This window comes from Maylandia zebra, linkage group LG15 (assembly GCF_041146795.1).
Source record: "Maylandia zebra isolate NMK-2024a linkage group LG15, Mzebra_GT3a, whole genome shotgun sequence".
NCBI classification, from domain to species: Eukaryota; Metazoa; Chordata; class Actinopteri; order Cichliformes; family Cichlidae; genus Maylandia; species Maylandia zebra.
In genome coordinates this window covers 40329655-40351106 of record NC_135181.1, presented here as the reverse complement: position 1 = coordinate 40351106, position 21452 = coordinate 40329655, and the positions used below count along the sequence as shown (strand labels likewise).

Below are 21452 nucleotides of genomic sequence, written 5' to 3'. Positions count from 1 at the left end.
ACTTTTTAATAAAAAGAATTTATTATTGTGACATATTCTTTGTTACATAAAATCTGCTACAGCAAAGTATACTCCCCTTGCAAACACAAATATATATGAGTGGGAAAACAAAAAACAAAAAACGTGTCAGCCGTCTAAATGATGTGCAAAAATTCCACAAACTAAATAGAGACACATTTCAGATTATTGATCCCATACTGGCACATGTGACTAGCTACAGAGAACTCATAAACGGATTTCCTGCAGTCAGGAGTGTGAGGTGGTTCAGGGAAAAAGTGCCATCATTTACATGAAATCTGACAAAGATTACACAGATTGGGAAATAAAGGATACGGAGATACAGATGTGGAGAGATATGGATTTCCTACACAGTTTCTGGGAAGATTTACACACACACACACACACACACACACACACACACACACACACACACACACACACACACACACACACACACACACACACACACAAGCTGTTTGGGACTGTGCTTTTCAAAGTCCTGTTTGAATATTTGTTCTGGATTTTACCATTAAATCCTGTCCAGACTTCAAAGTGAGAAGAAGAAAATTGTTGGATCTTTTTTGGTAAATCTGTTTTTAAAGGATTATTTAAAAAAATCTTTCTTTAGACAAAGGAAATGAAAAAAAATAAGTTAAAATCAAAAGGCTATCATTTTAAATAGGCATTTGAGGTGTCAGTGTACATAAACGTAAGTCTTAACAGGGCAAATAAAAAGTTACACAGATAAAACTTTTCAGTATATTCACTGTTTTTAACACTTGCAAATAAAACATTTGGAGTCTTTTATATGAGAACTATAGACGATTAAACATTTCAGTGTTTATTCATTATCTCTAAATATAAATAAAACAGCATACGAAACAGTTCTGTCTCGGAAATGAAAACAAGGGTAAATAAAAAAATGTCACATGCTGGGCTCAAACAGTAAAATAAAAGTTCACATGTTGCCAATATTTATGTATAAAATGCTACAAAATAGCATTCAGTCTGCAAATCTTTTCACATTTGGTTTCTATGATTGTTGAACTTGATTCAATTGCATTTTCCTCGCATACAAATACTTGAGCATCTTGTCAAATTATGACGAAGCTTCTCAAGACTTAAGGGACATAAAGTGAAACACTGTCAATAGTGCACTGCTATTCCTGACAGTGTGAAATGTAAAACTCGATTTTCACACAGCTGTGAGGATCAAACTCTGACATTCGTGTGGACAGCAGAGACAAACCTCTGTTCACAAAGAAAAGAACGTTTCTGATGTCTGGATGAAAGAAAAGTCCTTTAGATATGTTAACCTGTAACCGGAGAGTTGTTTGTTCTTTACTTAGCGGCAGGGAAAGAGTGAGAATTAATGGGTCATGAAAGTTGCTCATAAAACCTTATAGAATATGATTTAACAATAAATTAAAAGGAGTAACTGATATTTTGGAGTCTTATGAGCTTATTTCCTTTGAAAACTATTATTTTTGTCAGCTGTGTTACTGATGTAAAAAAAAAAAAAAAAAGAGCGAAAAAAGCATCAAGCGTGGCCGAGTTGAATTAATACTTTAAGGTGATGATATTTCAGTTTTCTCTTCACTGTTTGTGAATGTTGTGTTTCTTTCTTAACCCATATCCAATTTACTTGTTTACTGCATGAATGCCTGAGGCTTTGGAACAATTTAAAAGGTAACAAACGAAAAAGTGGGAACATTTTTAGGCTGTTATCAGGTTGTTGTGACACATCTATACAAACATGAAAAAATGACAAACAAATATGGCAGGTACACAACATCTTGCGATTGTTCTGCTCAAAACACAGCAGTTAAAAGACAAAAAAACAAAACAAACAGCAACCTAAATGAGACCAACACTGCTTCCCCTTCATGATAAAACCTCACGAAAATATCACCACCTGACCTTTCAATTACTGAAAAACGCACTAATGTATAAAACAAACCATGTAAATGTTGTGTTGTGCACAGTGATATACTCAAATTCTCTTAGTTCCCTTTCTCTCTAACATAGCCGTACCAGAAAAAATATATCACTTCATTCCATTATGCTAATATCACACCAAGACTGAGGTAAAAAGGAAAAGTCCTGCGACCAGATATGGATAAACGATGCTACAGATTGATCAGCACAACACTGACAAGTTTCTGCTTCATAATAACACTTGTCAATATTGATCCGCTTCTTTGAGCGTGCCAAAACTTCAAGAAGCCATCACCGCTTCTTTCCCTTCATTGAATTGTGGTCATGCCCTAAGGAAACACGTTCTTTAAAGAAATCAAATCATACATCTATATGCACAAATACACAATTTCAGGTCTCGAGGGCAACAGAGGGATAAATAATGATATTTAAAGCTGGGCTAGGCAACATGTTTTCGGCATTTTTTTGGACAAAAAAAAAAGAAAACATTTATATTAACCTCTCATCATATTTAGCTTCAAATGATCTTAGAGGGAGCTTTATTGCTGCATCTCCACTAAAGCCCACTCGAAACGCGACATGTGACGGGAGACTCTGGCCTATCACGGGTCTTTCAAACGACACCAGGTAAAGTGGTATAAAAAGGAAGGAGAACATCAGCACAGAAATAAAGACAAACTGGTGCCGTGGGTTAGAATTCTAACTTTCACCTTGTAGAGATGGGTTTGGATGTTGCGTGAAGCCAAAAGTTTGCATTTGCAGCCTGTGCTCGGCTGATGGGAGGGGCTTCGGACGGAGATGGAGAGCAGCAGCGAGAGGCGCCGTCTATTTTCAAATCCTGGCTTTAGCTTTAGATTTACTTTCAGTGTTTCTGATTAAGGAATACTAAACTGAATCCTACGGGAAACTAAGTCATGTAACAGAAAACGTGTAACAGCCAATGAGATATCAGATATTTAAACGCTCTGCCCAAAAGTGTCCCTTAGTTATCCAAAAGCCTAAAAACCACATCATGTGCAACACCAGCTAGCTGCTTCAAAGTAAGATTAATATTCGTCTTCAAGTTGCTTCTCAAATAAGAACTTAAATAAGGGACGACAGGACACAGACAGTGGCAAACATAGAAAACAAGGTAAAAAAAAGAAACACAACAGGAACGTGGTCTGGTACTCTGTGTTGCAGCACGAGGGGTGTCTGCATAATGTGCCTGTGTATAGATTAGTGCTAACAGCACGCAGGATCATGGCAAAAAAAGGAGCTCATTCGGCTGTGTGGACTGAAGGAACTAGGCATTTGTTTGAGCACGTGATGGCCTCAGTTCCATCTTAACCCTCAGCGGAGTGCAAATATCCCAAAACACAAGAGCCCTGATTGGGACTCTTGCTCGTTCACTAGAAGTCAGCAAACTCTTTCGCACACTTTTCTGTTTGCGATACACGGATCTCCTCCTCTTCATAGTCATCAAAGTTGCTTGTGTCTCCTGGTCCTCTGCACTTTGGCAAGAAGGGAGCTTCAACCTGAGAATTTAGGAGGATATGAATTTTCCATTTTAATATGAACCACATCCAAAAAAGGAAGCGCGAGCAACACACTGATTATTTTCCCTGGGAAAAAAAACAACACCAACCTTTCGCTCATAGATGGCAATCCAGTCTGTTGTGGAGAACCACTTGTGATTCTTTATGTCATTGACACCATTCTTCAGGTTCCCAAATCTCTTTGTCAGGTCAACCTGAAGCAGGTTCCTCAGCAGATCCTTGAGGTCGGAGCTAAAGTGAGAGGGAAATCGAACCTGCAGAATTGCAAAAATACATAAATAAATCAAAGATGTGGGTTATGAAACACAAATTGCAGAAAAATACTTTCACTGTTTCGCTTATTACGCTGAAATAAAACAGCTAAAAGCACTAAAGAACAACTGGAAAGCCAAAAGCAAGCTGGTCCCGATGGTAGTCAGCAGTGTCCTCCTTCTTCTGGCTGGTTGCCACAGCAGATCATCTGCCTCCACCCTATCCTCAGCATCTTCGTCTGCCAAACCAATCCTCTGCATGTCCTCCTTCACTACATCCATGAATCTTCTCTGAGGTCTTACTCTGGCCCAGCAGCTCCATGTTCAACCATCTCCTTTTTGCCTCTCTAACGTTGTCTCCAAACCGCTCATCCTGTGCTGTCCCTCTTGGTCACTCCCACTGAAAATCTGAGCATCTTAAACTCTGCCACCCAGAGTTCCAGCTCTTGTGCCACTGCCTCCAAGCCGCACATCACAACACCACTACCATCTTGTAAACCTTCCCTTTCACTCTTGCTGCTATCCTTCTGTCACAAATCATCCCTGACACTCGTCTCCACCCACTTCACCCCACCTGCACTCTCTTCTTCACCTCTCTTGTGCATTTTGGATGGTTGACCCCAGATATTTAAACTCATCTAGCTTCACCAACTAATATCAGAGCATTTAAACATTGGAAAAAGTAAAGCTCAAACATTGCTCCTGCTTATCTTTGCATACCTTGCCAGAAACAATTTTTTCATAAATCTGGATAGGCTGATCAGCGAAAAAAGGAGGGTAACCAGCAGCCATCTCGTAGACAAGAACTCCAAGAGCCCACCAGTCCACAGCTTTGTTGTAGCCCTGAAAGAAAAAAATGTTTCATCAAATTTTAAAGACTTTTCTTGGTCTATTTTTAATTAGAAAGCAAAAGTAACAAATTATCTCAAATTTGGAGATAGTCTGACTCAGAGAGCTAAAGAAGCCCAACACAGGGCACAGTTGCAATTTTGACCTCCAGGATAAGGGGCATCTCTTAACTGACCACCCTCTGTACTCGCTTGTCCAAGTACAGAGTAATAGTAAAGTCATTTCTATCTAGTCTGATGTTTCTACTGATGCCTCTGATGATATAATCTACTCTCCGTGTCAGACTTTTCGTTTTAAAGCCAGAGTTCACATGTCCGCTGAACATTAATGGGAACGAGCTGACTTTCTTTGAGCCAGTAGCAAAAGAACTACCTGGAAGACGTCATAGGGGGCCTCTATAGGCCCGGACCAGATACTTAATATTTAATTCAAGAACATTTTTGGTAAAATGGACTCTCAGGCTCTCATTTTATTAATTATAACATGTAATGCCAATGTTAATTAATTCCATCACTGTTTTTTTTTTAAATAAATGACTTCAAAGAAAGATCAGTAATGTGTAATTTACTATTTATTTATTTTATCTGATGTATTAATATTTATGTTTAAGCTCTTTTTGCAAAAACAGTCCCCGAGGAGAGAAGGTTCAGTGTCCCCGTTTCTAAACATATGAAGCGATACTGAAGAATGTAAATGGCCCACACACACACACACACACTGGTGGAGGTAGCTACACTGTAGCCACAGCCAGCCTGGGGCGCACTGACAGAGGCGAGGCTGCCGGACACTGGCGCCACCGGGCCCTCTGACCACCACCAGTAGGCAACGGGTGAAGTGTGTTGCCCAAGGACAACGACCGAGACTGGCCGAGCCAGAGCTCGAACCAGCAACCTTCCGATTACAAGGCGAACTCCCAACTCTTGAGCCACGATCGAGACAGATAAAGACCAGGACAGTGGCTCGTTGTTGTAAAGCCTCTGTGCTACAGCAGAACGAGCTTTAAACAAAACAAAGGCAGTACTGGTAGAGCTCTCTCCACGGCTTATTTTGTGGGCCTCTAGATCTACACTGTATGACTAATACAAGGATTATATCCTGATGTATTAATATCCCGTAGTTATATGGGACAGAGAATAATTTAACCTCAGCACTGACTCAAATCTGTAAGGAAAGACATCAGCTGACACTCGGTGTCAAAGGCTGCCAGTGAAAAATGTGCTTAACTGGAGTGAGATCAATTAGCTGTTTGTTTGAATTTCTAAATGACAATTGATTCAATATAAATGTGGATTTGTGCACAAAGGTCAGCACACAAACTGAACCATCACCCAGCAGCCTCCAGCCGGACATTCAAACATGTAAGATGGGCTAACTGTGTATGAAGCCTCACCTTGCTGAGGATGATCTCTGGAGCCAGATACTCAGGAGTTCCACACAACGTCCAGGTCCTGCCCTTTACTCTTTTGGCAAAGCCAAAGTCTGTGACCTGAGATAAAAAAACAACACAATTGTTATAAGAAGAATAAATACATAAAGGTAACCATGCAGGACTATAACAGTGCAGGTTGACTGAACTATCACAGGTTTGACAGACACAAATGTTACTGTCACAGGCAGAAACGCACTAAATCAAAACCCACTGAACTACACACAGGACCTGTGAGAACTGTGGTTTTCTGAAACTGTTTAACCAGGTTACAACGCAGAGTTTACCACTCGAATTAACATTTCAGACTGGCAGATCTGTTTTGGTGTAATAGACTTTTTATCATGGCTTTTAATCTAGTGACAGTTTCAGTGGCTCTAATCTCTGCCGGTAGAGATTATTAAAAATCCTGTCTTCTTTATATGTTTATTTACAATAATTTAGGCTAATACGACTTATAGAACGTTACGTATAGAACGTTATTTTAGAGACAACATCGAGCACGTACATGTCACAACCTCTCAGGTCTGGTTTTAGACTGACTGCAAACACAGAACAATGTCAACTAAAGTCTTTAAGATGTATCTTGCTTCAGTTTTGTCCAGCTATAAACTAACATCTGAAGGCTTCAGCCCCTAGGCTGTCCTATTAACACACTGTTTCTGATTTGCTGATGCCTTTCCACTACTTTTATTTCTTTACATTGACTATATACCTGGATATACCCATGTTGGTCTATGAGCAGGTTTTCAGGCTTCAGGTCTCTGTAGATGAGGTCTAAGGAGTGAAGGTACTCAAAGGTGAGCACGATCTGAGCTGCATAAAATCGAGCATGGTGTTCACTGAGAGAAGGAAACACAGACAGTCAGATACTGACGGAAAATATGAAGGAACTCAAGTCTCTTCTGAATGAAAGACAACTCAGTCAAACACTATATAGGTGTAGGTTTCTAATTCATTTATAGCTCTGACAGACCAAACAGAACACCTGAAATTGCTTTTGTTCAGCTATTTGTGGCTACAACAGCAATCGCAAACAAAAAACAACCGAACGCTAACAATAATTATGTGCATAATACCTGAACCTCCCAGTGCGTCTGAGGTGTGAGAACATCTCTCCACCAGGAACATATTCCATTACCATGTAGAGGTTTGAGTTGTCCTGTTAATTTAAAGAATACATATATATATGTATATAAATATGAGAAATTAATGACATTAGGACAAGAGACTAACCACATGTGCAGTTTAAAGTTAAGTTTCTGTTCTTTGGACTCGGTCATCTTGTGTGAAATAACTCTGTCACAGGACAAAAGCAACCAGGGGACTTGGTATTTAATCTAAATGTGATGACGACATGTTGGCCAATTAACCGACAGGATTAACTGTCTGGAACAAATACAATCTTTACACCTTTGTTTTGTCCTTACCTTGAAAGCGTACACCAGTCTGACGAGGAAGGGGAAGGAGACGGCCTGCAATATTTTTTTTTCGTTTAGCGTGTGTTCTATCTGCTTCAATTTCACCACCTAAAGGGGAAAAAAGAAAAAAGGCAGAGACATAAACAAAAAAATCATATCAACGAAGTTGCAGTGCTGTCCCACACTCACGCTAAAATAAAGGCAAGCGGTAATCTCAATAAATAACATCCGTACAGAATAAAATATATACAATAAGTGTAAAAATGAAATGTGTGTGCAGAGACATAAACATAAGAAAATAGCTAATCAGATCAGGTCAGGTATTAGCAATGATTACAGTCGTTGGCTTGTTGTAAAAACTGTCCCTGGGTTTATTTGTCTGTGACCAAATCTCTCAGAGGGCAGCAGATAAAACGCCCAGTGTCCCGGGTGTTCCTCAGACCGGCACCATGCTGTGTACCCGTCTGAGACAGCGGGTGCTGTAGAGGTCCTTCAGGCAGGGAAAGGGGTGGCCGATGATTTTCCAGGTGATGTTAATAACTCTTTGAGGTGCCCTCTTGTTTTTTTCCATGTTTTACCGCAGCTTCAAACGTATTACATTTTTACATTTTTTTAACTGTGTTTCTGTGACTCTCCACACAGTTTAGAGTAAATTTTGTTGAGGGATTAAAATCAAACTATTCAATTTAAGATAGATAATCCATCACTAAGGACTTCCTGTGGTGTTTAAGTCCTGTTATTGCTGCGTGGTCACGCAGTCGAAAGATAAAAAATCTATTTAACACGAGCTGATGCACAAAACCTTGCAGAAACCGCTGCCCAGTGACGCTGTGCACACCACGAGCTATGCAGCCAAAAGCTGAAAGTAGAAAATGCTTTTGGTTATAAGCTTACTGTTAATTCTGAGACATCAAGACATCACCAACCCGAACAAACTGTGAGACATCGCTCAGCAGGACATTTAGAGGATATACAGTTTATGTTTTCGACGGTATAGTCTCATGCTGTACCGGAGGACGCTAGTGGAAAGTAATGGCTGCAGAAACAAACAATAACATCCATACAGTGGAAAAAAAGTGTGAAAGCTGTGGTTGTAACTGTTGAGCGAAACCAAAAGCTAAACAGGTTCACCTCTTGAGCTGATGGTGAAATTCAGGGGAACACGAGGTTGCTACATGAGCAAGGCACTACCGGCAGGCCAATCTGCCTCTAAACTTTCACATCAGTATTTAAAGATCGAAACTGCGGCGTGAGGCGCCTTTGAGGTTTTCAAAAACATAATGTTAGTGCTGAGAGGAAACGCTCCATTTCCTTTTATGAGAAACACAACATCTTTGCAGTTTACAACACCAGCTCTTATGGATGCAAATGCAAGCCATTCGCTTACCTTTTGTTTGTCCAGGATCTTCATGGCATAGAACTGGTTTGTTGCTTTATGTTTCACGAGCATTACTCGTCCAAATGATCCAGTCCCCAGGGTCTTGAACCTTTCAAAGTCATCCAGGCTTGTTGTGCACTAAAGGAAACACATTATCAGTGGCAGGAAAACAACCAACACTAGCAAATGTTAAACTATGTGTACTTATGGAAGCCACTAGCTGTTTATCTTCATGCACTGTAGCTCAAAAACACAAGCTTAATGGAAATGTTTTTGAAGCACATGCCTCTGACACAATTATGCAATCGGCCAGCATTCAAGTCAACAAGAAGGAAATGACGAGGCACAACTGAATCTCTCATTTTTACTCAAATAAGAATAAAAAAGTGTACAAAGTGTACTAATCAGAGAAAACGTTTATACATTACCCTTAAACAACAACCCACCTGTGGTGGACACTCCCATTTTCTTAAGAAGTCTTCTTTGGCTTTAGCTAAGAACTCTTTCACTATAAAAGAAAAGATCGGTTTTGATAATTAGAATTAGAGTTTAGATAACCGGACAAGGTCAGTGCACATGCTCAGGAAAACAAACTGGGATAGTTTAACATGTTCAAGAAAAACAAACAAGGGCAGTTCACACAATCAAGGCAAGGTCAAGCAAAGGTCAAGTACCAGGGAGGAAATGTCATACTTGACAAAAGAGGAAAAAATATTTCTATTGAAAAAAAAACAACCCAAACCCTCAAACCACACACCTTAGCAGGACATGTTAATTCATAAAGTGATGCAAAGAGCTCTGAGGACTTTACAAGTTGGCCAATTTAAAGGCAAGCTATTCTGCATCTCTTTCAGGAGGAGGTGGGGGTAAAGGCAGTGAGGCAGGTAGTGAGACAGACAAAATGCAGAACAGATCTGAGACTACAGAGCAAGCCACAGAAAGACAGCGTACTGTGAAAGTCACTGCAGACATGAGCTTTCCAAAGTCAAAGAGCCATCAGATGGTGCCTACAGTGCCGCTACACTTTGGTATGTTGCTACCAATTTAAATCTATACAGTCAAGGCTGCGTTTGACTAAAAGTGAGACAACAAACTTTCACTCTTTGACTCGGGACGCCTCATGGAAAAATGAGCATACCAAAAGTCTCTACAGTTCACCAAGGGTTTGCAGGAACATTCATCCACATGGATGGAAATGATGGAGAAGAGAAAGAGAGGAAGAAGCATTTATGAAGTCTTGAAAGAAAATAATGTAAAACACATTTTAGATTCACACAACAAAATGATAACAGAGGAGACAACGTAAGGCAAAGCCTACCGCCAGACTAAATTTAAAACTTATAAAACTCTTCTACACTGAAGTAATGTGATTATTTTGGTTTGGTGACTTCCTTTATCGTCTCTGAAAACGTCAGCTAAAATATTTAAGGAAGTTTACGTCTTATTGTGCAACATCAAGAAAATAGTTTCTTTTTTTTCTTCTTTTTTTTAAACAATTGAGCAACAAGCAGTTATTTTAGCCCACAGTCTTTTTTTAACACTAGACTGTATTCAGCAATTAAATCGAACTCTTTCTATCTTTTGTGCCACTTTTAGAGGCTTCTTTGGTCTGTGAAGAACAAAGGACAACACTGATTGAAGAGACATTTTAAAGGTTTACATAAAATGCATTTCTTTCTTGCAAAACGTTACACAATGACAAGACACAGATATTAAGACAATGTAAGCAGCTGAAGCACCACAAATGGGCTGCACTACAAAGCGTTATGCCTTCTCTGGTAGATCTAAAAAAATGGACAAATACAGGTTGTTAAATTGATGGTTAAGGTACCTCTAAATAGTTAAAAGCAGTAATCAAACTAGGCAGCTTCTTGCAAATGACAAAAATAGAGGCGTGCCAAAAAATAATTCGAAATAATGCAATTTATACAGAATCAGTTGATTTAATAAGTGTTTCTACGGAACTATAAAGGTAGAAAATGCAAACCTGAAACCCAAGAAGTGGCGGGCAAATCTAAGAGTAAAGCAATGAACTGCACTTACTGCACTTATCCCACATGATGGTGAACTCAGAGATATGCGGCACGTCGCTCTCCTGTACTCTGTTCTCTTGGCTACCTTTACTTTTGTATTTGTTAAAAAAACGGCTGGCGAAGGACTGATCCTTTCCCTGGGACATTTTGAGGCAAATATTTTGGTGTGTGAGAACGACGGCTCACAGGCAAAGTGAGTACGTTTTGAGACAGAGCATCGATGGGACTTCCTGTATGTGCTCAAAGGCTCTGCGATGCTTGGCTAACCACATAAAGTTAAGCTTCCTGTTCAAGTGCTCTGCTTCAGTTTCTATGGCCAACTGCATGTCCAGTAATTCTGTGCAGAATCATTTAAAGGCATTTTCTTTTATCTCACTCACAAAAGATAACACTGGTTTGATAACAGCATGCATGCAAAGTCCTGTCAAAACCACAGTGCAGCGGGTTAATTCAGGCGACTGATAAGACATCGGTAAGCCTGTTACACCCACTAAAAACATGAAAGAGAAGTTATCTCTGGCTTATTGTGCTCTCTGGTGGTTATGCTTTACAATGCAGTTTTTTAAAGAGCTTTCCTATTTGCTCCAAGTCACTCTTTTGAGCTGACCCTTTAAAGCACACTTCTGCAAATACTGGGGCAGTAAAAAGGTGACTTTTGGGGGGGCTTAACACCAATTTGGGTAACAGCAATAAAAGTGGAATCCTGTCGTTTAAGCAGATAAAGAAAATGGCACATATATACTGGTGTTGGCATAGTTGGCGACCAAACGTCCATTCTTAGTCGGGGAAAAATCTTGATGTTGTTTGATATTTGGTAATAGGGAACTTAAGAAAACAGTGTAGAATGTAGTGAACTCGTAGCTTGTCCTGCAGAACAGCTCTGACTGTTGTTTACAATACTTTCAGCACTATCTGCAGCACATGCAGCAGAGTACGATCACAGCAGAGCAGATGTTAGTGTGCAATCAAGTGCTATCTTTATGGTGAGTTGCAAAGTATTTTCTCAAATATACTGCTGTTGGGAAGTAATAAAACAATGATCTTATCCTTTTGTCTTTTTTATAATCACTTGCAAAGTATACAGTAGTGGTCAGACTTTTACATACACTCATCATGGGCATAAATGCCATGGTAATTCTGGACGTTTGATGATTTCGTTGAGCTGTCCTTTTTCTAGGGAGAAATTATTGTCATCTCAAGTGCCTTTAAAATCCATTTTGGATTTTCTCTGATCGCAAGTCACAATTATTTGGTTAAATGTTCCACGTTGCATTATGGCCAACTGGCTTTGGTAGCAATCAGAAAGACTGTGGCGAAATTCTTGTATTTGACCACACTCTTCTTGGGAGAGTTAATAGAGTTTGTTAAAACTGGTTGGTGTTTTGGCACAGACCCAGTAGGGTTGAGGTCAGGTCTTTTGGAAAGGCTATTCCAGAAGTTAAATGTTAGCCCTCTCTATTCATTCCAAAACCAGTTCTGATGTGTTTTGGATCATTGACCTGCTGGAACTGTTGGAATATGCAACTGTGTCAAGGATTCAAACATTTAGCAGTTTGAGGTAGGGCTGTGTGATACGACCAAAATCTCATATCCCGATATAAGACATCTATCGTCCGATAACGATATAAATCACAAAAATGTAACCACCACCACCACCATCTTCATCCGCTTTGTCCGGGGCCGGGTCGCGGGGGCAGCAGCCTAAGCAAAGAGGCCCAGACCTCCCTCTCCCCAGCCACCTCCTCCAGCTTATCCGGGGGAATACCAAGGCGTTCCCAGGCCAGCCGAGAGATATAATCTCTCCAGCGTGTCCTGGGTCTGCCCCGGGGCCTCCTCCCGGTGGGACATGCCTGGAACACCTCACCCAGGAGGCGCCCAGGGGGCATCCTTGTCAGATGCCCGAACCACCTCAGCTGGCTCCTTTCGATGTGGAGCAGCAGCTGCTCTACTCTGAGCCCCTCCCGGATGGCCGAACTTCTCACCCTATCTCTAAGGGAGAGGCCAGCCACCCTTCGGAGGAAGCTCATTTCTGCCGCTTGTATCCGCGATCTCGTTCTTTCGGTCGCTACCCACAGCTCGTGGCCATAGGTGAGGGTAGGGACGTAGATCGACCGGTAAATTGAGAGCTTCGCTTTTACACTCAGCTCCCTCTTCACCACGACGGACCGGTGCAGCGTCCGCATTACTGCAGCTGCAGCCCCAATCCGTCTGTCGATCTCCGGCTCCCTTCTCCCATCACTTGCGAACAAGACCCCGAGATACTTGAACTCCTCCACTTGGGGCAGTAACTCATCCCCGACCCGGAGTGGGCACTCCACCCTTTTCCAGCTGAGAACCATGGCCTCAGATTTGGAGGTGCTGATCCTCATTCCCGCTGCTTCACACTCGGCTGCGAACCGTTCCAGTGCGAGCTGGAGGCCCTCACCCGATGAAGCCAACAGAACCACATCATGTGCAAAAATCAGAGATGAGATTCTGAGGCCACCAAAGTGAAAGCCCTCCGCTACTTGGCTGCGCCTAGAAATCCTGTCCATAAAAATTATGAACAGAACCGGAGACAAAGGGCAGCCCTGGCGGAGCCCATCACCCACCGGGAACGAGTCCGACTTATTGCCGGCAATGCGAACCAAGCTCTTGCAACGGTTGTATAGGGATCGAATGGCCCGTAGCAATGGGCCAGACACCCCATATTCCCGCAACACCTCCCACAGGACACCCCGAGGGACACGGTCGAATGCCTTCTCCAAGTCCACAAAACACATGTAGACTGGTTGGGCAAACTCCCATGCACCCTCAAGTATCCTGGAGAGGATAAAGAGCTGGTCCAGTGTTCCGCGACCAGGACGAAAACCGCATTACAAAAATGTAACGTTTTCTGTAAATTTTGTGAATCTCGGGCAGCTCGACTTGTGTGAAGTGTTTCCAGCTCGTGTAGCTGGAGTCGAGTTTTTTAACCGATGCATGAAACGATACATTTTTAGACATAAGTTGTAACGGCCGCCGTTTGCTTTGTGAGTATTTATTACACAGCGTGCTGCGGGGAAAAGCCTGTTCTAACGTTTGAGTCTAAGGTTTATTTTTTAGCACCTGGCGGCTCTTTTTTACTTCTCATCAGTAAATAATCTGCTCTTTCACGTGATTCAGTTTATTTTGAAAAGTCTCAACAGGATCTTGAGCTTTATTGTGAAAGGTTTGTGTGGAACATAAACAAGCGGACACGCGATGCTGTTACCGTCGTTGTTGCTAACCACAACGCATAAAAACAGGCGCTTGTTCGTCTGTAGTGTGGTTATATTAAATATAAGAGAAAGAGAGAACTTTAAGAAATGAATATAGCCACTACAGTGACCATCAGAACCATGAAAAATATTGCCGTAAACAGTTTATTTTGCGACACCACGAAACAAACGATAGTGTAAAATGAAACGATAGATGTTTCTATATCGTCATCAGATATATATCGTTATATCAAACAGCCCTAGTTTGAGGTGAAGTTGACAAATCTGGAGGTAGTCCTCCTTCTTTGTGAAATGTACCAGTACCACTAGTAGCAGTTCAGCCTCTGTTCATGGCACTATAAGACTTGCTTCATTGCAGACAGTGACACAAGTGTTCCAGCAGTTTCCAGTTCATGACAGGGTTGAGCCTTGGTTGTTCCTGAACATACTCTCATCTGCGGGTGAGAATTTGGGTATTCTTTCTGACTTTGGCAGAGTGGTGACACATCCAATTAACTTGTAATTTCATACAGTTGTTTGAACTGATTGTCTTAAAATCTGTATGTGGTTTAGATACCTCAGCTTTTGTACATCTACAACTTTCAATCTTGCACTGAGTTCCTTGGACTTTCTCGTTACTCTGAGTATTGGTCCATCCCAATAAGTACTGACAAACAAATTATTTTAAATGCTGGCAAAGACAGGTAGTGATCTGCTAACTGAAAGGTTGTTGGTGCGATCCCTGGCTGCCACAGCCTGCATGCCAATCCTTGGGCAAAACACTAACCCCGAGTTGCTCTCTGATGCATCCATTGGAGTATGAATGTGTGTGAATGTTAGATAGAAAGCATTTATATAAGATAAGATAACCTTTATTAGTCCCACACGTGGGAAATTTGTTTTGTCACAGCAGGAAGTGGACAGTGCAAAAGTTATGACGCAAAAATTAGAATACAATAAGAATAAATACAGTACACAGCTGTACAGAATAGAATAAAATAATATACTATATACAGTAGAATAAAATAGAATAAAGATATACAATAAGATAAAAATAGAATATGAATGCTATATACAACTGAGTAAAAATACAACGATGCCAGAAAGGATTATTGCACTTAGTGTTATTGCACATGTGTGGATGTGTGTGTTTGTTCAGTTAAAGTCTTTATTATGGAGTCTGACAGCAGTGGGGAGGAAAGACCTGCGAAATCTCTCCGTCCCACACCGTGGGTGCCGCAGTCTCCCACTGAAGGAGCTGCTCAGTGCTGTCACAGTCTGCTGCATGGGGTGGGAGACGTTGTCCAACAGGGATGACAGCTTAGCCGCCGTTCTCCTGTCACTCACCACCTCCACTGGGTCCAGAGGGCATCCTAGAACAGAGCTGGCCCTTCGGATCACCCTGTTCAGTCTCTTCCTGTCCCCAGCAGAGATGCTGCCGCCCCAGCAGACCACGCCATAAAAGATAGCAGAAGCCACCACAGAGTCATAGAAGGTCTTCAGGAGTGGGCCCTCCACTCCAAACGACCTGAGTCTCCGCAGCAGGTACAGCCTGCTCTGCCTTTCCTGTAGAGGGCGTCTGAGTTATGAGTCCAGTCCAGTCTGTTGTTCAGATGAACACCAAGGTACCTGTAGCTGTCCACAGCCTCAATGTCCATACCCTGGATGTTCAGTGGTTGCAGTGGAGAATGCTTGTGCCTGCGGAAGTCTACCACCAGCTCCTTGGTTTTACTGGCGTTGATCTGGAGGTAGTTCAGCTGGCACCAGTCCACAAAGTCTTGAGTCAGTCCTCTGTACTCCTTGTCGTCCCCATCAGTGATGAGGCCGACTATTGCAGAGTCATCAGAGAACTTCTGCAGGAAGCACTGGGTGGAATTGTGGGAGAAGTCTGCAGTGTAGATGGTGAAGAGGAACGGAGCCAGAACCGTTCCCTGTGGGGCCCCCGTACTGCAGACGACCCTGTCCGACACACAGCCCTGAGTCCTCACATACTGTGGTCGGTCGGTGAGGTAGTCCAGGATCCAGGTAGTGAGGTGATGGTCCACTCCAGAGTTCTCCAGCTTGTCCTTCAGAACCGAGGGAAGAATGGTGTTGAAGGCACTGGAGAAATCAAAGAACATGATTCTCACAGTGCTTCCAGCGGTCTCCAGGTGAGCGAGGGAACGATGTAGGAGGTGAATGACGGCATCATCCGCTCCAATGCCAGGCTGGTAGGCAAACTGAAGTGGGTCCAGTGATGAGCTTGTTAGGCGCCGAAGCTGAGCCAGGACCAACCGCTCCAGGGTCTTCATCAGGTGGGATGTCAGAGCCACCGGCCTGTAGCTGTTGAGGTCCTTGGGGCGTGAAGTCTTTGGCACTGGTACAACACAGGAGGTTTTCCAGAGCTGTGGGACTCTTCCCAACCTCAGGCTCAGGTTGAAGAGGTGCTCCATCACCCCACACAGTTGGTCCGCGCAGGACCTAACGACCCTCGAGCTGATGCCATCTGGACCCGCTGCCTTCTTGCCATTAATCCTCCTCAGTTCCCTCCTAACCTGGGTGGTTGAGAGAGACAGGCTGGAGCCTTGTGTTGAGTGTGTATTGGATGCTGTTGTTGGGGGTGGGGAGGAGTGAGCAGGGTGAATAGAGGAGGTGTGAAGTGTCTGAGGTGGAACAGCAGCAGTGGGGGTGGGTGAGTCTGCAGCCGATGTTGCAGACTGCCTCATGGCTGAGTCAAATCTGTTGAAGAAATGATTCAGTTCATTTGCCCATCTCACATCCCTCCCAGGCAGAGAGTTCTGCTGTTTGTGGCCTGAGATGGTTCTGAGGCCTCTCCAGACTTCACCAACGTTGTTTTGCTGAAGCTGGTTCTCCATCTTCTGCCTGTAGCTGTCCTTCCCATTCCTTATCAGTCCCCTCAACTCTCTCTGCACCCTTTTCAACTCCTCTTTGTCTTTGGATTTGAAGGCCCTCCTCTTCTGCTTGAGGACAGCTTTAATTTCTGGGGTAATCCAAGGTTTGTTGTTGGAGAAACACCGTACAGTCCTGGTAGGTACGGTGTTATCCACACAGAAATTAATATAGTCAGTAATGCATGTAGTAAGGCTGTCGATGTCCTCTCCATGGTCGTCACAGATCACCTCCCACACAGTCGACTCAAAACAGTCCTTAAGAGCCTCCTCGCTCTCCTCTGACCATCTCTGCACTGTGCGGGTGGCTGGTGGCTCCCTGCGCACTAAGGGCTCATACACAGGGACAAGGTGCACCAGGTTGTGGTCAGATTTGCCCAGTGGAGGGAGAGGTGATGAACTGTATGCCTCTTCAGCATTGGCATACAGTAAGTCCAGTGTTTTATTGTCTCTGGTTGAGCAGGTCACATACTGGGTGAAGGTGGGCAGTGTGGAGTCCAAAGAGGCATGATTGAAGTCCCCTGATATTATGAGAAGGGCTCTCGGAGATTGTGTTTGCAGTCTGCTGACCACAGAGTGGAGAGAGTCACAGGCTGCATCCGCGTTGGCCGAGGGGGGGACATACGTTGTTATTGCGATAACATGTGAGAATTCCCGGGGCAGATAGTACGGACGCATGCTAACGGCTAACAGCTCAATGTCTCTGCTGCAGAGTTGTTCTTTCACAGTGATGTGCCCAGGGTTACACCATCTGTCGTTCACAAAAACTGCCAGTCCCCCTCCTTTCCTCTTACCGCTCTCTCTCGTCCTGTCCGCTCGCAGCAGCTGAAATCCCGGTAGTGTCACGCTTGTGTCCGGAGTTAGCGGTGTTAGCCACGACTCCGTTAGCATCATGATGCTACATTGCCGGTGTTGTGCCAAAAAGTGATTGTCTGCCAAAAACTGATTTCCGGTATTTGCCAAAAAGCGATTGCTCATATTTAAAGTGCTATAAGTAACTTGTTGGGCTATAATATGTTAAACATATGTCAAATGCATCCCTTATGGATGACATAAAGTCATCTTGAGCCACAAACAACATTCGTGTAACAAGATACAAGCCGCAATCAGTTTTTGGCAGCGACCTTTATATAACCTTTATTTATGCAGTAAAAAAAATCTCATTAACATTAAAAATGTATTTTGTAAGAGTAAGTTGCCCAACAGGACAGCAGAAACGGCAGCAAATATTACAATAGTTCTGTAAAAATATTTTAAGTGGGGATAAAGGACCGGATTGGTTATAATGTAAGTACAAGTTGTAAAGATACTTAAAAAACAGATAATTTTTTAATTCTTTATGTAACCCCTTTGTATCCCCTGTTCACCGAAGTCTATTTACGAACATACGTAAAGATATTACACATAAAAAATACACAGAAACACTGGAAATCAGTTTTTGGCAGACAATCACTTTTTGGCACAACACCGGTACTCCCTCTGTGACCAGGTTAGCGACGTGAGCTCATCCATCTTATTGGGCAAAGATCTTACGTTTCCAATGATTACAGAAGGAAGAGATGGTCGATAACGTCTCCTTCTCGGGCGACGGCGCTCCTTCCCAGCATGACACCCCCGTCTTTTCCTCCTCAGCTCGCTGGGAATGTCGGGTCTGTCCGCCGGCAGTACCGCTGCGGGACGCAGCGCTAACAGCTGATCCTTACTGTAAACAAAGGATCCCTGCTCTGGGTCCCCAGACACGCGTGAAAAAAGTAGAAATAAACTAAGAAAAACGACCAGAACTAGCACAAAACGGTAGAACATGGTTGCAGAGTCTAATTACAATTATATAGAAAAAGCATAGCACAAAACGCTTGTGTGAATGAATGAATGAGGCAAGTTGCGTAAAGTGCTTTGAGTGCTCAGATAGAGTAGGAAAGTGCTATATAAAAAACAGTTACATTTACACTTTTTAAAAGTCATATATATATTTGGTATGCATACTTTTGACCCTGTGTGGATTAAAGAAAATATTCAAACTTTTGGTCCAATTCTTGCTTTTAAAGTCATTAAGGACGTATGCCATACAATCAGTCCACCTTGGAAAAAGAACACTTCAAAGAAATCATCAAAAGCCCAAAATTGCTATGATATTCACTTCCATGATGAGTGGATGTAAACACCTGACCACATCTGCATATGTATATGTAGGAACCATACTGACCAACATCCTGATGGCAAAACATTTTTTTCTGTACCTATAAACCCAGTATTGATAAGTTTAATTTAATGTGTAATATTTGAACAGAAATCTAGATAACACAGAATAACAGTGTGTTAAGTTTCTTCATTCATCACAGTGTTATTCTACTCAACTCCAAGCCCCTCCCTGCAGAAACTACAGGTCTCATGAGTCGCTAAGACTGTGTGAACAAGTGCCAAACAGAAAGCAGGTCAAGAACAGTGCTCTCCAGACAGAACACTTGGAATGGCACAGTTTAATGGATTAGGCTGGTCACTACTCACAAACACAACAGAGTGCCTTCTGGCTACGTCTCCAAGTGATTAATAGAGTGCTTTAGGATGCAAAATTCCTCTCCAGTAGTCGCAGTTTGACTAAGATTTTGCTGTTTTTGGATGTTACAGTATCAGGACAACACTTTAATATCACTATAAGAAAGCAGTGATCAGAGGCATTAACGCTTTAATTTACAGCAGACTTGTTGACAGCTGACTTGGCACATCAGTGTTAACCAGGTGGGAAAGACAGTGTCATTTCTTTTTATGCAGCCACTGTGTGGAAAACAAAGCAATTACATGTTTTATTACACGACCATTAATCTGGTTTAACCACATCAAGCAGCATTCTGGTCAGCTTGTGAGTCAGTGGTTATCAGATACCTGTTGTTAGCACTGACCAGGCCTTGTTCTGCGGCTTCAGTGGAAACAAATGTTTGCTGATGTTATCTGGGTCTACACACGCGATATTCGCCCTTTGGAAACTGCAAACGATGCTTTGTCGTTTAATCGTTATAGTGTTATAGTGCATAGCCTTAATACAGTTTATTCTGAGATGCTGTCTTTAACACAGAGTGATTTAGATAACCAAAGAATATGATGCTGAGGATCACACTACCACATCCTTGATTATCCTTCTCAATAATTAGTTGACTGTAAAAATTGTAGCACCGTTTTCCGCTGAGGTAAACAAACACGAATCATTACGAGACCGCAAACACACCTCATAAACTGCCCTACCAAAGATGGTTCTTCTCTGCAAACCATATTACTGTAGTCTCCCGCTAACACTGGACAACTGCTAAAGGCTGCTCTCCACTCACTTTTATAAGCAAGCTCACACTGCACAATAACTAATGTTAAATGGCTGCGAGGCCAGCTGGATGCTTTCCAGGTGCTCACCGCTTTCTTGTTCATTGCCTTTCTTGGCAGTTGCTGCGTTTCCCATGGTAGGAAGACAGGGCGATCCACAGCTGGCTAGGAGCGATGATGGTGGCGGTTAGCTAACGGGGGGGGTACTCCGTTAGCTAGCTAACAAATATCAGCTTTTGCTAGCTGGCTGGTTGAAAACGACATCAATGTCTTCCCTTTGTGCACAGAACTTCGATGTGCTCTGCTCACCGCCTTGTTGATCAAGGTCCTTTTGTCATTCAAGTATGCCTCCGCTGGAATGACAACATGATCCAGACTTTTCACCTCTGACTGCTGTCGTTTTGTGCTGCGTTCAGGTCATATGGGAATACCCCGGCAAGGCTTGCTCGGTGCAATGTTGCCTTCAGGTACCAGTCAGAAATAGTGGACTTATGTCTACATTATACTGATTATGTAAAACTGCTGTAACCTAATGTGTTGCTGTTTTTGGCTCTTGTTTTTATTGGTATATTTGACTATATTTTCTTTTCGTGTTTCACCTCTTCAATAGAAACGTCTTTCAAGTTAATGTTTGTTTTCATAAAAAGATTTAATATGGCCTTTGACCTGATGGCCACTGTGTCATTTTTTGGCATTTAACAGAAGTTTGTCATTCTACTTGCAATAAATGAATTTATTAAAGCACGTTTTAAAGGATAAACACACACATATAAATCTAAGCTGATATCACAAAAATACAGCTGCTCACAAAATAAGATGTCCATTCCAGCTGTCATAGGGCGAGATGGGGCTAACACAGACAGGCAGGCGACCACTCATGCATAACCCCATGCATGTGTTTAAACTGTGGGAGGATTCTTGAGCACCCAGAGAGAACCCATCCATGCATCCATCCAACCCTTCTCTTTTGCTTATCCAATTTAAGGTTGAAGGAGGGCTGGAGCCTATCCTAGCTGTCACAGGGTGAGAGGTTAGGTGTACACACAGAGAATATATAAGACCAATACAAATAAGGCCCTATGCTGGATTAAACCCATGGGCTTCATGCTGTGAGGCGTCACTGTTAACTGAAATGCAGATAAGACGGTTATAAGAATATAACAACGGATGATAAAAGATTATAACCAGTAGTTTGGAAATTTG

The 21452-nt window shown here is 42.5% G+C and overlaps 1 protein-coding gene across 2 annotated transcripts; it reads right to left on the bottom strand.

Moving 5' to 3' along the window:
* Positions 1 to 2: 2 nt before the first annotated feature.
* On the bottom strand, positions 3 to 20672 carry prkacba (protein kinase, cAMP-dependent, catalytic, beta a). 2 transcript variants are annotated; one of them, XM_004561496.3, is made up of 10 exons: positions 20340 to 20672; positions 9248 to 9309; positions 8811 to 8939; positions 7433 to 7531; positions 7082 to 7164; positions 6718 to 6844; positions 5967 to 6062; positions 4448 to 4570; positions 3566 to 3730; positions 3 to 3455 (listed from the first exon to the last, which is right to left on the bottom strand). In XM_004561496.3, the coding sequence occupies exons 1-10, from the start codon at positions 20383 to 20385 to the stop codon at positions 3330 to 3332; spliced, it is 1056 nt and encodes a 351-aa protein (XP_004561553.1). In that variant the 5' UTR covers positions 20386 to 20672; the 3' UTR covers positions 3 to 3329. The 2 variants fall into 2 exon arrangements, with proteins under 2 accessions (XP_004561553.1, XP_004561551.1); XM_004561494.4 differs by lacking the exon at positions 20340 to 20672 and adding an exon at positions 10845 to 11231.
* Between the last annotated feature and the right edge of the window lie 780 nt (positions 20673 to 21452).

Coding starts and splice junctions, on each gene's coding strand:
- prkacba (XM_004561494.4), bottom strand. CDS start 10,980: ATGTCCCAGGGAAAGGATCAGTCCTTCGCCAGCCGTTTTTTTAACAAA. Junction 8,940..9,247: donor AATGGGAGTGTCCACCACAG/GTGGGTTGTTGT, acceptor TGTTTCCTTTAG/TGCACAACAAGCCTGGATGA. Junction 4,571..5,966: donor CAGAGATCATCCTCAGCAAG/GTGAGGCTTCAT, acceptor TTTTTCTTTCAG/GGCTACAACAAAGCTGTGGA.